Source organism: Chiloscyllium punctatum, chromosome 37 (assembly GCF_047496795.1).
Source record: "Chiloscyllium punctatum isolate Juve2018m chromosome 37, sChiPun1.3, whole genome shotgun sequence".
Classification (NCBI taxonomy): Eukaryota; Metazoa; Chordata; class Chondrichthyes; order Orectolobiformes; family Hemiscylliidae; genus Chiloscyllium; species Chiloscyllium punctatum.
In genome coordinates, this window is record NC_092775.1 from 2058535 (window position 1) to 2074515 (window position 15981).

A 15981-nucleotide genomic window follows, 5' to 3' on the forward strand; every position below is an offset into this window, starting at 1 on the left:
AGCTAATGCTTCATGGAATTCAGGAGAATGGGAAACTTCTGAATATGCCCGTGACAGCGAAACGAAGAAATGTTTTATTCAAATAATACAAATTCAGAAACATATTTTCATATTGGTTTCAAGTCTTCATGAAAGGTCAAGAAATTGTTCCTATTCATTCGTTAACATGCATTTGCAATTTTTCCACTGGAGAGACTCAGTCAGGTAGCAATGCTTCCACATTTCAATAGACAGTGTCCAGGAAGGAAGCCAAAAAAGGACATCAAGTGTTTAGGCTCCAACACCTGCCACAAGGAAGATTGTGGCTTTAATTTACAGGTCCAACAATCACAGTTCATCTTCATTTTATGCGGCTTTGCAACCATTCAAACTGGTGAATCCTGTGGAATACCACCTTCAGCCCCACAAGATCTTACCTTTCTTCCACTCCCCTTATGAACAACTGGGACTCTCTCCTCCCCGGTCAGTGTATTGATGTCCAGTTTACTGGGGTCCTTGCACCGATGCCTCCTCTGTTTGGGACGTTCTGAAAGGCCGTGTAAAATTGCTGTACAATTCTGTCACGAAAACAGAATAATCAGACAATGCAGCTTTGAGCAGGGGTGGATAGAAAAAGATTGAGACAGACAGATAGAAGATGCTATGCAGACTTTAATAAACATCTCTCAAACAGCAAGGGCCTGTGTTTGAATGCATTGCACACACTCATTTCTGTGTCTATGACACTATCACATAAATATCTGCCCGTCTTTGCTGTATTTCATCCACATCTCTCTATTTCATCTTCTATAATAGAACATTCAGCCAGAACACCTCAGCTCTTAAGTCTATTCCTAAACTTTTGGTTTGCTATTTCTCTCCCCACCTTCAAATTATTTCTCAGAACGTACCTCTGACCATTATATTTGTTCAGTGGCCAAAATTACTGGTTAGTGTCTGATGTTCTCCCTATAACATACCTCGGCATGTAGATGAAGAGCTGAGGAAAATAGTGATCTGTTATTTCTTTGTTACCTCCCCTCCCCCTCCTCTTAAGGTTATGTCAGCTTCATGGGCAACAGCTGCTCTCCCACAGTGAGTGAGATATGTCACATGCAAGTGTCAAGTATGCAAAATATTCAGGCAATCCCATCCTCAGACTATTGCATTTTAACTGCTTTTTAATTTGGCAACAAAGAGAACACAAAGATTTGTGTCTAGTTTGGGTGATGTGCACTTTGGAGATGGAGCTGGAATTGAGGACGTTTCCTTGTGCCTGCTGCCATTGAGTGCCCAAAAGAGTTGAAGTTGTGGACTTTGGATTTGCTGCAAAGTCTCCTTGATGAATAGCTGCAATGCATCAAATGGATGATACACACTGCACTGGCAGTGGAAGGAGTGGGTGTTTTAACGTGGTGCAGGCTGCTTTGTCTGGTATGAAAGGCAACAAATGGTAATCCAGCAGCTGCAATTTTTCCAGCTGTCTGCTTCATCACCAGAAACAATCCCTTTCAGCCTGCAAGCATGTAAGTGGTGTGACCGACAGTATACTTACAGGAGCCAGGTTGGACACATCCATAGTGTAGGTGGGATGTTGCCTCAGCCACTCGATCAGACTCTTGTTTTTCTGCTCTTCCTCAGTTGGCAGTCGCTGCTTGCCTTGGGGGAGTTTAATCATCATGTTGGACATGCTGTCGGCAGAGCGAGCCACTCCAGAGAAAAGCTGCTTCGATAGGTCCACCTCCTTTATGAAAAAGAAAATCCCTAATCATAGAATCATACAGCACAGGAGGAGGTCACTTGCCCCACGTGCCTGCGCTGACTCTTTGATGGAACTATTTAATGCCCCAACTCCCTGCTCTTTCCCACAGCACTCAAGCTTCATAGATTAAACCTTTCACTTATTGCTAAAACAGAGGAAGGTAGTGTAAGGCAGCCCAATATTTAGGTCCATAAATATATGAGGGTCACCAATAAATCCAATCAGGATTTCAGGAGAAACTTCTTTGGATAAAGGGTATTTAGAAGGTGTCACGTGACCAAAAGGAGTGGCTGAGATGAATGGCATTTAAGGGGAGCTAGATAAATACAAGGGAGAAAAAGGATCAGAAATATATATTGTACAGTTTAGACAAAATAGGCTGAGAGAAGGCTCAAGCATAAACTCTGGCTTAAACCAACTGGCCTGCTCTTTTGTTGTTGCTGATGAAATTCTGAGTAATTCGACTAATTTCTAGTTTTCAAGATTATCATTGAACCGGCTTCCATTTCCCTTTCAAGTAGCACATTCCAGATCACAACAACTTGCTGTGTTAAAGGAAGTTGGACAATTCACCATGTTAACTAACAGTTGCCTTAAATGTGTGACACTGGATTATTAAGCGTTCTGAGAGCGGCAAGAGTTTTTAAAAAAAAATATTCATTTGCCAGATGTGGGCTTTGCTTAAGGTAGTGAGTGGTGAGCTGCCTTTTTGAACTGAAGTACATGGGAGTTAGATACACCTACAATGCTGTTACAGAGGGCCTTGCAGGATCCTGAACCAGTAACAGTGAAGGAACAGTGATATTTTTCCAAGGCAGGATGGTGAGTGACTTGCAGGAGAAGGTGATGGTATTCCCAAGTATCTGCTGCCCTTGTCCTTCTAGATGGTAGAGGTCAACAATTTAGACGGTGCTGTTGAAGGAGTATTAATGAGCTGCTGATCTGAATCCTATAGATGGTACACAATGCTGCTACTTGGCATTGATAGTGGAGGGAATAAACACTGAAGTTGTGGTAGGGGGAATCAAATCAAGCTGTCGATACCTCGGTGATATTCAGATTCTTGAATGTTAATGGAGCTGCACTCATCAAGACAAGGGGTTGATTATATTTCTCTCCACCAGTAAGGAATAGCCTTTTCGCAACATTAGAAACACTCAAACTTTCATACTAGAGAAAGCAACATGTCAGGAACACAAACAGAATAAGCAGACATTAGACTGAATGCTTACATTGTGGATTCCCAAGTTCAGGGAAGATGTAAAGGCCTTAAAAGGTGCAGACCGGAAGTTTACCATAATTCACCAGGGATGACGAACTTCAGTTAAGAGGCGACATCATCCAATGTCAGGGGGTGAAGTTTGGCTTCTCTTTTTTGGAAATGGGAGGTGCCTGGTATTTGTGTGGCACGTGTTCCCCGACTTACTAACAGAATCAAAGTAATGTACAATACAAGGGCCTTTCAATTCAGTTCACTGGGCCTATCTTACGAAATGTCTCATCCCACACGTCTTCGTTTCTTCTAACTTTGTAAGATTCTCAATCTTACAAAGTTAGGATACCCCTTTCAAGATCAGGATTCACCACCTTTTCAGTTCCTAATTCATTCTAACTCCTGGCAGTTCTCCATACTGATAATATTAATGTTATTCCTAGATTTTTTGCTGATAATTTTAAATCAATGACTTCTAATTATTGATCTGGAGAAAATCTTTATCAATACTTTAAAACATTTCATCATTTGGAAATTGCTATGTAGTCAGTTCTGAACCTTGTCCGCCCCAAGTAGAAGATGCCAAATTTCTTCAACATCAACTCATAATTGAGCACATTAGTTATTTCTCCATTTCCTCGAGTGAACTACTTTAAATCATTTAACTCGTGGTTAGTTACTCATTTGCCAGAAAAACAATTTCTGCCACTTTTAGTTTTCTCCTAACGTTCTCTGCTCAGAGACAGAAAACCCCAGCTTCTCCAACTCTCCTCTTAACTCAAGTTCCTCATCCCTGGTGAAACTTGGTAAACTTTCTGTCTACCCTTTTTTAAAGCCTTTATCTTTTTCCTGAACTTGGAAAATCCACAGTACAAGCATTCAGTCTTTATTTTTATATTTCTGATTTACATCTCTCCAGCATGAATATTTGAGTGGTCTTAAGGAATTGTATTGTCATTGGTGGATAGAATTTACAGTAGAGATATGTTAGCAACTTATGCAAATATATTTAAATTCTATGCAGTTCCATAATAGACATAGCCCAGGATGGGTGACTTGAGATATCAAGGATCTCAAAAGCAACTGATCAGGTACATGACTGAATTCATAATCCATATAATTGTTACAGTGCCTTGTGTATGCGTGGACTCTCTAAATGAGCATGTCACCTAGTGATATTCTCTTGCCTTCTCCCTCCAACCTGTAGGAACTTATCCACAAATAAACCCAGGTTCCTCTGCTTACAGGGAGAAATCTTCCCATTGGAGACAAGCAAGGACAAGGAGCTACAACTCTCAAAAACAATCAGAGCCAGGTCATTCAGGAGAGCAGTGAAGAAACATTTCACCAACTAAAGGATGTTAGAAAGGTATAATTCTCCCATAAAAAGCAGGAGATCATAGTTTAATTTATAACTTTACAACTGAGACTGATTTTGTATAAAAAGATAGGTGACGTCAAGGCAGAAGAGCAAAGTTAATATGCAGATGAGCTGTTACCTCACTGAATGCTATAGAGTCTGAAAGGCTGCAGCTGGACCAGACCAGGCAAGGAAAAGGTTTGGACAGTTTCCTTGCACATAAAATACAAAATTCTTCTGCCCATTGGAACTTTATCCCAATGCATTCTAGCTCAAACATTGTAAATAACAGAACTGTATAAAAACACAGTATAGAAATAAGCCCTTCAGCCAGTCACGTTAATGCTTATGCTTCCATCAGCAGTAACTTAATGCCAGGTGTCTGCTGTGTTCCTAATTCTCTATACTCCTTTCAATTCCTTGACCTAATCTATACTTTTATGGTGACATGGTGTCTGTGTTACTCAATAACCCATGAATTTCACTCCTGAGCCATGCTGTGAATAATGTTTCTCCTGTTCAACTGTAAATTTATTACATTCGCTCATACCCAGGTCCTCCTCCTTTTAAACACTCGGAAGACTGTTTTTATCTACTCTGTGTAATTCATTTATAATTTTAAACATTTCTATCACATCACCAATTGCTTCGGGTGACAAAAGTCCTCATAACTGGCAATTAGAAATTTATTTCTGAATTCTATACAAGCGACAGCCAGTAGCCAAGATGAACCTATCACTCACTTGCAATCTCACAAAAGCAGCAGTAATCTGTCAGTCATTGAGATGCTGCAACTGTACATTCAGATGGTAAAGGAGAGCCTCACAGAAGAGGAGTTGACAGTGAGTGCAGAAAATTGCCCCATTCCCAAGACTGAACAAATGACAAGAATTTATTAAATCAGTGTTTTATTGTCTTTATTTACTTACTTTTTAGAATTTGTTTATGGGATGTGGGCATCGATGGCCAGGCCAGCATTTATTACCCATCCCTAATTGGCCAGAGGGCACTTAAGAGTGAGCCACATTGCTTTGGGTCTGGAGTCACACTACGGCAGACCATGTAAGGATGGTAGATTTCCTTCCCTCAAGGACATGAGTGAACCAGATGGGTTCAATCAATTCAACAGAATAATCAACAACTAGATGAGCTTTTTATTCCAAACTTTTTGTTGAATTCAAATTTCACTGACTGCCAAGGCTGGATTTGAACCCATGTCCCCAGAAAATTGCACCAGGGTAACAAATGACTAGTTCAATGACCATATCACTACACTATTGCCTCGCCATCTATGGTTAGGGGTCCTCTTTCAGATTTATTCTAAACTGTAATCTATCCCACTGTCCAGTCTCATGTTACCTAGATTTGAGATTTTTCCAGCACACTGTCTCACTTAAACAGTTTCCAGTTTCCTGACCTGAATAGTCTACTTGTAGAAAGGAAAAATATTGAAGATGCTGGAAATCTGAAATAAATACAGAATGCTGGAGAAACTCAGCAGGTCTGGTATCATCTGTGAGGAGAGAAACAATTAATGCTGAGATCTGAAGAATCATACCAGACTTGAAATGTTTCTTTCTCCACAGGTGCTGCCAGGCCTACTGAATTCCTCCACTGTTCTCTATGTTTGTCAAGGGCAGCAAAACTCCTTACACCTTCACTCTTCACCAGGAGATAGTGAGGACTGCAGACGCTGAAGAAGTTAAAGTTGATAAAAGTGTGGTGCTGGAAAAAGCACAGCAGTTCAGTAGCATCTGAAGAGCAATAGAGTCAATGTTTCAGGCATAACCTTTCATCAGGACTCTGTTTATTTCAGGCGTAACTCTTCACCAGGGACAGTCTTGAGTTCCATGAATTGCCCTTGAACAGAGGCCCAAGTTTCCAGTTACCACCAGCCGCCTTCATCTGGTTGTATTTGTCCGCGCACTGAACAACTTCTCTTTTCACTCCACTCACTTCCTTCTAAATAAAAGGTTGCTATTGTTAGCTGCATGGATCCAAGTTATGTCTGCAAATTTCCACCCTTCTCCCATCCAAAGAAAACACCCACTCTTCTTTTTTCCCCTCCCTCAGTTTTGAGAATGGGTCATAAATGAACAGACTACAAGCCCACCAAATCCTAAAAGGATCCCAACACTGCTTAAGTTTATCTGTCACCATACATCTGCTCTGATCTCTACCATGACCTGTTTCTGACACATTTTCCTTTCTCTTCGACTGAAGATTTCTCTATCTTTTACTGATTGATAAATTTGTGTTCATTCTTTTTCCCATAATTGTGCTTGCAACTTTCCCCTGCATCCCAGAACCATGTAACGGTTTCCCTTGTTCACAGCTTCTGCCCCTCGAGCCTCTAAAATCAACTGATCACTTTCCATTATTTCCACAACCTCTTAACATAATTCCACCATGAAACATATCTTTACCTCCTCGTTCCTTTCAACAGTCCAAAAGGATTATTTCATCTGTGACAGTCTGGTCCACTTCTCAATTCATCCCCAAAACTCCCTGCCCTTCCCTCAGCACCTTCCCATTCAAGTGCAGGAACTGCAAAACCAACCCATTCACTATCCATCAGTCCACTGTGTCAGACTCCAAACACTTCATCTGGATGGAACAATTATACACACATACTTTTTCAAAGTAATATATCTGCTTTGCATAATTGTGGTTTTATCAACATTGAAGACTAAATGCAGATGAGGTGATCACTTCGTACAACACCATCGTTCAGTCTGCAAGCTTCCCCTGAACTTTCAGTGGGCTGTCACTTTAATTCTCCATCTTGCCCTCAGGCTGACCTCTCTGTCCTCAGTCTCCTGCAGTGTCAGATTGAAACTTATTGCAAGGTTGGGAAACAGCACTCATCTTTCTATTATTCAAAATTACAGCTTTCTGGAATTAACATTTGCTTCAGTAATTTCAGATCATAATCTGTTTCTATTTTGTCTCCCTGTTCTTTGCAATTCTGTCTTTAGTCTCATTCTTTTCCATTTCTTGCTCTCAAATGGCTGATGTTCATCACTTTCACTCCATCTCCTTCAGACGTTTGTTTCTTTTGTCTATAAAATGTAAGAGCAGAAGGTGGTCATTTGGCCTATCGAGTCTGCTCCACCTTTAATTAGCTCATAGCTGATCTGATCATCCTCAACTCCACTTTCCAGCCTTTTCCCCATAACTCGATTCTTGTACTGATTAAAAATCTGTCTATCTCAACCTTGCATTTACATAACGGCCCAACCTGTACAGTCTTTCATTGTTAAGAATTCCATAGATTCACTATCCTCAGGAAAAAACCTCATCTGTCTTGAGTGAGGGATGCCTTAAGCAGAGATTACACCCTCTGGTCCTAGATTCTCCCTTTCCATTGATAAAGGAACCAAAACTGTTCACAGTATTCCAGCTGTGGTCTGACTGGTGCCCTGTATAGCTGTAACAAGCCTTCCCCTTTTTTTAATACTCCATTGCCTTTGGAAGAAAGGAGGCAAGCATTCCAATTGCCTTCCCTATTAGTTGTTGAACTTAGGTGCTAGCTTTTTGTAATTTATGCACAAAGGTCCCCAAATCCCTCTCTGATGCAGCTTTCTTAGTCTTTCTCCACTTCAATAATGTTCAACTCCCCTTTTCCTCCAGTCAAAACTCTCAACCTCATATTCCCCCACATTATATTCCATCTGCCAAGGTTTTGCCCACTCACTCAGCCTGTCTATATCCCTCTGTAGACTCTTCATATCATCCTCACCACTCCCACCTACTTTTATGTCATTTGCAAACTTGATCTTGGTACATTCCCTTTCCTCATACAAGTTATTTATATACAGTAAATAATTATGGCCCCAGCACTGGTCCCTGTAGCACTGCACTAGTTACAGGCTGTCATTCTGAAAGTACCTCCCTTATCCCAACTCTGTCTTTTATTAGCCCATTCTCTATCCATGCTAATATACTGCCCAAACATCTATCGCCACTCCTTTACTCTTTCTCTACCAACTTTGTCACTTAACCTCTGCTTCTGTTCTTTTGCTCTTACCCCACATTTCTAACTTTCAAAGTTAAAATCTATTACATTTCACTGCCTGACCTGCTGAGATTCTGATGCTCTGTTCCTCTTTCTGGTTATGATTAATTTTACATTTAAGGAGCTCATGGCTATTACTCCATTGGCAGATCTCAAGCTCAGCACCCAAACCCAAAATGAATTCATACAGAAATAGGGAGGCCAGCCACATAGTGCTTGCCACAATCAGAAGCTGCACAGTGCAAGAGGGCTTCATTTCCTTTTGCTATTGGCTCTTGCTGCTATGTAGCACCAACCACACCATGCCACTGTTTTCTACATACCAAGTTGTCTGGCTTTTTTTCCTTCATAAAGAGGATGTCAATTCCTTCAACATTCTTCCTTCGTCCTCGTCTCCTCCTCGACGTGTCATCTCCTCTAAAGGCGCCATTCATCACCTGCCCAGTGACTGGGTGGACGAGGCCTGCCTGCAGGACCCCAGCCATGTCTGCCCTGAAAGCACTCGAAGGCTCTAGTGATCCCAGCTTTGGTGTGCTTGCACTGATGACGACTGGCACTGAACTGGATGCCTCCTCAGAAGCCTTCGAGAGGTCCATAGCAGTCTCTTGCCACCCGTTTAAAATTACAGGAGGGCGAGTAAGAGATGGAGAAACCTCTTCCATGTTCTTCCTCTTTGCTCCTCGGTCTGTCTCAAACTCATATTTTCGCCGTCTCTTTCTCTGATCCCTTGGGAATGTTAATGTGAGTAAACTCTCCTGTTTTCCAAACAGAATTGCACTGTGTCAGTAACAGTCATAACAAAATTGTTCACAAAGTAAAATCATACACAAGAATTGTACAGAGTCGTGCACAGACCAACAGGTGAAATATCCTTCACGGTCGGATAGACCCTGTCTGAACTTGGTCATGATGCCAGTCACACGTTAACATCAACTCTTTCTTACTCTGAATTGATTGAGCAAACCATTTAGACCCTTCGAGAAAAAAACTTCACTTTTAGATCCATTTTCAGATCCACTTTAGGTCTTTTCTTGTTCCTTGTTCCAAACTCCACTCACATTTCCCATGTTTGTTTTAATGGACTGTGATTTATTTTCTTAAATGAGGTAAAAATAATTGTAGGATTTTCCTTCAGGAATTAAGAATCCAGTGCTGAGTTTCAGTCCCAGCTGATTATCCTCCCCTTCCACTTGCCAGTGGATCATGCTTCAGTATTGCTTAAGGGGAAGGATATAAAGTACTTTAATAACCATATGCACCATGGAATTAAATCATCTCTACTCACCATGTGAGTGTAACCTTTTGATATTTGATTCTCTACCACTTTGCAGTTTTTTCCCCCCATGATCCTGTTAAAAGTCAATGTTATAAGCCACATTGTTCCTCATCCCTCGAACAGTGTCTTCATTTAGCACTCTTGTCATTTTGCCCCCTTCCTCAAACATTGACCAACTGTGGACACTGCTCCTGCCCTTTTCCACTCCAGGGTTTTCAAATTTTGCTATGTGCTGATTTTCTGCTTGAATCCCTCCAGCCTACTTCTGCCTTTCTTGTGACCCTGAACATAGCAATTAAAGATCTGATATCTTCTCCATTTTTAAATTTATTAAATTCCCCACAACTTTTGAGATAGTCCATTATGCCTTCTTTCTGTATTGTCCAATTCTGCAGGACCTCTCTCTTACACTTCTGAAAATTAATTTGTGGGATGTGGCAACTGATGGAAATTTATTGAGTATGAGTTCTCTCTATGAGATGTGTCCTAAGCCGCCCTTTTAAACCGCAGATACAATAAAGTAAACATGGGTAATGTGAGAACAGTTTGGAGTTTGGATATTTTTAAGGAATCATATGTGTGTCATATCACATTGAGCCATTGGTTAATATTGGGGTTCTTGCTTTTACTGATAACAGATCGGGTATCCTTTATCCACATGTCCGAAAACTGTAAAGACCTAAAGTGGACCTATATGGACCTAAAAATGAAGATTTTCCCCCAAAGGGTCTGAATGGACTCCGAATGGACCAATAACAGCAAATGTACCTAAAAACTGAAACTATCCTCTCTCTGAAAACCAATCAGTCCCAGGGTTTTCAGATAAAAGATTCCTGATTCGTATTTATGACCTAGGTCTTGGTACACAGGTAACAATTTTAAAGACTTGAGACGATATAAAACTTGGAAGAATTGTAAACTGTGATGACGACAAATTTGGATAAAGTGGTGGAATGGACAGATTGATGGCAGATGAAGTTCAATGTAGAGAAGTGTGCAGTAATGCATTTTGGTAGAAAGAACATAGGGAGACAAAAGAGTACAAGTTTAAACAAAGAAAATAAATTTAATCTAAATAAGTGAGATGATGCACGTGAGCAGGGTAAGCAAGACAAGGGAATATATAATGAAGGTAGCACCGAGGAACAGGGGGCCTGGGCTCCACGTACACTGGTCCCTAATGGTAGTAGGATAAACTGGTTAAAAAGCCAACTGGGATACTTGCCTTTATTAGACAAAGTTAAAAATCACAACACCAGGTTATAAACCAACAGGCTTATTTGGAAGCACAAGCTTTCGGAGCGTTACTCCTTCATCAGGTAGTTACCCAATGAAGGAGCAGTGCTCTGAAAGCTTGTACTTCCAAATAAACCTATTGGAGTATAACCATATCATATTTATTAGATGAAGCAGAGTTTAAGTGCAAGGAGGCTATGCTGAAACTGTACAGGCCTTTGGTTAGGCCACAGCTACAGCACTGTGTTCAGTTCTGCAATCCACATTATAGGAGGGATGTGTTAGCACTGGAAAGGGTGCACAAAAGATTTACCAGGATGGTGCCTGGGCTGGAGAGTTTTAGTTGTGAAGAGAACTTGGAGAGATTGGGGTTGCTTTCCTTGGAGCAGAGGAGATTGAAAGGGTGACATGGTTGAGATGTATACGATTATGAGGGGCATTAACAAAATAGACAGGAAGGAACATTTCCTCTTGGTGGAGGGATCAATGACTGGAATGGCACAGATTTAAGGTAAGGGGCAGGAGGAAAAATGTTTTCACCTAGATAGTGGTGGAAATCTCAAACTCACTGTCTGTGGGGGTGGTAGAGACAGAAACCCTCATAACATTTAAGAAATATTTAGACACATACTTGTGATGCCAAGGCATACGAGGTAATGGACCATGTGCTGTAAAATGGAATTAGAATAGTTAGGTACTCAAATTTCACTGGTGTGGATTCAACAAGCCAAAGGGCCTTTTTCTGTGCTGTAGTTTGAGGGTACAAGAGCAGTGGGACCCGGACGCATAAGTACATAGATCATTGAAGATGACAGGACAGGTGGAGACAGCACTAAGTAGACTTTGTTTATTAATAGAGACAAGCAAAAGGTGTTGAACCCGTGTAAAATACTAGTTAGACCTCACCTGGAGTACAGTTCTGGGCACCACACTTTAGGAAGGACGCAAACTGATTGGAGAGGCTACAGAAGAGATTTACAAGAATGGTTCCAGGTTTGAGAAACTTCAGCTATGAGAACAGATTGAGGGGTTGGGACTATTCTTCCTGGAGAGAAGGCAGCGAAGACAGGATCTGATTGACTTTTTCACAATCATGAAAGGATTGGATTGAGTAGAGGATGGCATTAAATTATGATGCTCATTTGGAAAGCTGGTGTGGGTACAACAGGCTTAATGGCCTCCTTATGCATCATAACATGTCCATGATCTCAGGTCAGGATCAAAAGGCTTTCTATACAGTAAGTAATGATGATCTGAAATGTGCTGGCTCAAATGAGCTGTGGAAACAGGTGAACTTTGGACAAATATGTCAAAGCAGAAAATGGCACGTTATAAGAAGAGGAAAGATTTAAAGGGCTACAATAAAAGATAATGGGAGTGAAACTAAATCAGAAATCACATTTAAAGGTCCGGAACAGGAATGAAGGATATTCCATATAAGTTATGATTCTGTAGCCCCATTGTACATTCTCTTAGGCCTTATATTCATGTCACTATGAACAACTCAAGGAATATACAGTTTTATTTCCTGTTTTCTTCCTCTCCTTAACACCACCATCCCACCAACTGTGATCTGCATCAGAAATTCAATAATGACACAAATTAATCGATTATCTCGGGCAAGTTCTGGAGTGGTGATAGCGTACCTTTGTAAGGTGTTGGGCAGATAAGGAGCCATCAGCAATGCTGAGGGTGTGTGCGGCCTGCACTGGAACACTCAGGCAGCTTCTCATGTTCAGAGTTTCTGTCGGAGTAGCCATGGAATACATCCCACTCTGAGGTTCAAGGCTCTGCTGCTGTGCTGATGGCCATTTCCCTTTTAACACGGCGTGACAGATATTGTCAATGCGGTTTATGATGACTCGATCCTAAGGGTGTTAAAAGCAGAAAAAGCTTAATTGCAAGAAAATAATTTGTTTTTTATCAATTTAAGATTGTTGTTAAGCAGCTAGCTAACAGAAGAACAAATAAATTTGCCCTACAGTCAAGGAAGTACTTTTGAATTGTACTTGTTTTTGTTTATTTTCCAAGGATGTGATTGCCAGCATTTGTTGACCATCCCCAATTGCCCGTGAATGAAATGGTTTGTGAGGTTATTTGCAAGGACAACTAAAATTAAACCACACTGACGTGGATCTGGAGTCACACGGTGGCCATGGAAGGTAAGGGCAGCAAATTTCCTTCCTTATACACAGTGAAGCAAGTGGGTTTTACAATAACAATAATATGATGGCCATCGTTACCGAGACTAATTTTCAATTCCAGGTTTATTAAATGAATTTAAAATCCACCATGAACCAGTGTCCATAGAGCATTAGCCTGGGCATCTGGAATATTAGTGCTGTGTCTCCTACACAGTCAGAGACAGTGCAGCTAATGCGTAGATAGCAACATCTCCAAGACAGCAAGAGCATAAATTCCTCAATATATTTTAGGGTTCTGGTTGAGTTCTAAATATTGAACAGATCACGAAGAGGACCTCAACAGCTCTTCGAGGTTCAAAGTTTGGCCATGGCATCTTTAGGTTAACCCAAGAGAGCAGACAGATTTGAAATTTCATGTGAAAGCTGGCCATTCTGACTGACAGTCCACTCTTGCACTGTCTAGATTACAGTACAACCCCTATTCCCAGCAGCCTGTTGTCCATCCATAAAGCAGCTGTCCCTAGTCTGCAAACTACCTTTGGCCACTCTGCAGAAGAATAGAGTGTTTTCTCTTGAAGTAGCTGAGCGATAGTTGGCTCTCTGATATCCTGAAGGAGGTTGTCCTGGATTTCATCTTGACCCAGGCTGGTAGACGTATTACTTTCCTCATCAAAATTCTTCAATGCGATAGCTGAGAAGATCAACATTGTTGTTGTAATAATGGCAGGGATGTATAATTTTAGCTTTTTTATAATCACAGTTTAGTAAGCTAGAGGTTTCACTTTCAAACCTCATCGTGGCAAGTTTCAATTTTGTCAATTGCTCAACTATCACTAAGGACCAACAATTTTACCAATGTTTTTCAGGGAAATGACTGATATATTACCGCGTTTTCAATTTAATTTTTAATGTCATTATGGTAACTAAAGACAGATATGCTGCATTGCTAGTGCTACCCAAATCCCATAAACAATATTTTTAACAAATACCTCACACATTGAAGGGCTTCAAAAGTGTTCCAATGACACTTTTTATCTGCTTTAAGTGCAGGGAAACATGACATTGATAGAACTGTTCAGGATTAGCGATTGGGACACTGGTCAGAAACAGACTGTATTATTATCTTGCTGGAAAAGCGCAGTAGGTCAGGCAGCATCCAAGGAACAGGAGAATCAACGTTTCGGGCATAAGCCCTTCTTCAGGAAAGGGCTTATTCCTGAAGAAGGGCTTATGCCCGAAACGTCGATTCTCCTGTTCCTTGGATGCTGCTTGACCTGCTGCGCTTTTCCAGCAACACATTTTCAGCTCTGATCTCCAGCATCTGCAGTCCTCACTTTCTCCCTGTATTATTATCTTGTCAAAAGATAATGTACCATACAAAATAAGGAAGGAAGGATAATATATTAGCATGGATACAGGATTAGTTGATTGTCAAGAAACAGAGTAGGGATAAATTGAGCATTTTAAAATTGATAGTCTGTAATTGGTGAAATGTCACAAGGGTCAGTGCTGGGGCTTCAGCTTTCATAAAATACATTAATGAATTAGACTTGGAAAAAGAGAAGAATATATCTACATTTGCTGACAATCTATAGTTAGGTGATAAGCTGTGAGAAAGACACATGAAAGAGGTGGTGTGAGAGTGGCAACAAGGTGACAGGTGGAATATAATGTGGGAAAAGTAAGGTTATCAACTCGAAGTATAGAAAAAAAGAATATGTTTGAAAAGATACGAAATTTGAAAATGTTGATATTGAGAATCTTTGGCGAACTCATTCAAAGAATACAGGAAGTTAGTATGCAAGGGTACACAGCATGCAATTAGGAAGGCAAATAGTATGTTAGCCTTTATTGCAAGATGATTAGAGCGCAAGAATACACAAGTCTTGCCACAATTGTTCAGTCTATCTGGACTCCTTATCTAAAAATGGATACACTTGCAACAGAGACAGTAGAGTGAAGTATCTAACCACCACCCCTTGAAGGACCCCTACTAGAAGGACAAGGGCAGCAGATACATGGGATCACCATCACTTTCAGATTCTCTCCCCACTCCCCCGCACCACCAAGCTATTGCCATTACTTCAATGTTGCTGGGTCAAAGATCCTGGAATTCCTTCCCTAAGGGGATTGTGGGTCTACCCATAGCAGGTGACTGCAGTGGTTCAAGAAAACACCTCAACACCACCTTCTCAAGGGCAACTAGGGACGGGCAATAAATGCTGGCCCAGCCAGCAATGCCTACATCCCAGATATGAGATGAGAAGGTTGTCCTACGATAAAAAGCTGAGCGAATTTAATCTCTCTTCTGGGGGTTAGAGAAATGAGAGGTGATCTTATTGAGACATTCAAGATTCTGAAGGGGCTTGGCAAGGTAGGCACTGAGGGATCTTTCCCCCTAGCTGGACAATTAAATAAGAAGCCAGTTATTTGGGACTAAGATGTGAAGAAATTTATTCACCCAGAAGACTGCAAGTCTTTGGAACTGTCTAGCCGATGAATAGTGGATGCACCATCATTGAGAATATATTCACGTAAGCAGGAAGGCAAATTGAGACCAGAAATCAAAATTATGGTATTGAAAATTGGAGCGGGTTCAGGGCGCTGCCAGGTTGACCCAGGCACCGACCTCTAAAGTTCCCTGTATTTTTGGGATTTAACTTAAAGGAACGTGGATAATACAGGATTAAATGCATGAATTTTTGGACAGAGTGCAGGGAAAACACTTTTGCTTGCAGTGACTGGCAGGATATGGAATTCACTGCAAAAGTTTGTGATAGTACAGAAATCACATCAATATTTACAGATGGATAACGTAGAGTATAAAGTGATACAGGATCAGCTCAGGTGCGTGGGATTTAATGCAGCTCAAGTGGAAGACAGCAACTGTTTAGGCTGCGTAAGTTCGAAGTAATTCAATGAAATGCATTGGGTTTCAGATAGACAGGCCAAAGGTTTTCTCTTGATATTAATTGGAGGAGAAATGTAGGTCT

At 40.9% G+C, this 15981-nt stretch overlaps 1 protein-coding gene across 6 annotated transcripts in view; it reads right to left on the reverse strand.

Moving 5' to 3' along the window:
• chd6 (chromodomain helicase DNA binding protein 6) overlaps positions 1–15981 on the reverse strand; it is a 255925-nt gene that overhangs the window by 19046 nt on the left and 220898 nt on the right. For all 6 annotated transcript variants that reach the window (XM_072556108.1, XM_072556107.1, XM_072556109.1 and 3 more), the window contains 5 exons: positions 13525–13679; positions 12491–12712; positions 8656–9087; positions 1535–1723; positions 417–557 (listed from right to left, as the gene is read on the reverse strand). In XM_072556108.1, the coding sequence (XP_072412209.1) occupies positions 417–557; positions 1535–1723; positions 8656–9087; positions 12491–12712; positions 13525–13679 (1139 nt within the window). The remainder of the gene's footprint in view (positions 1–416; positions 558–1534; positions 1724–8655; positions 9088–12490; positions 12713–13524; positions 13680–15981) is intronic.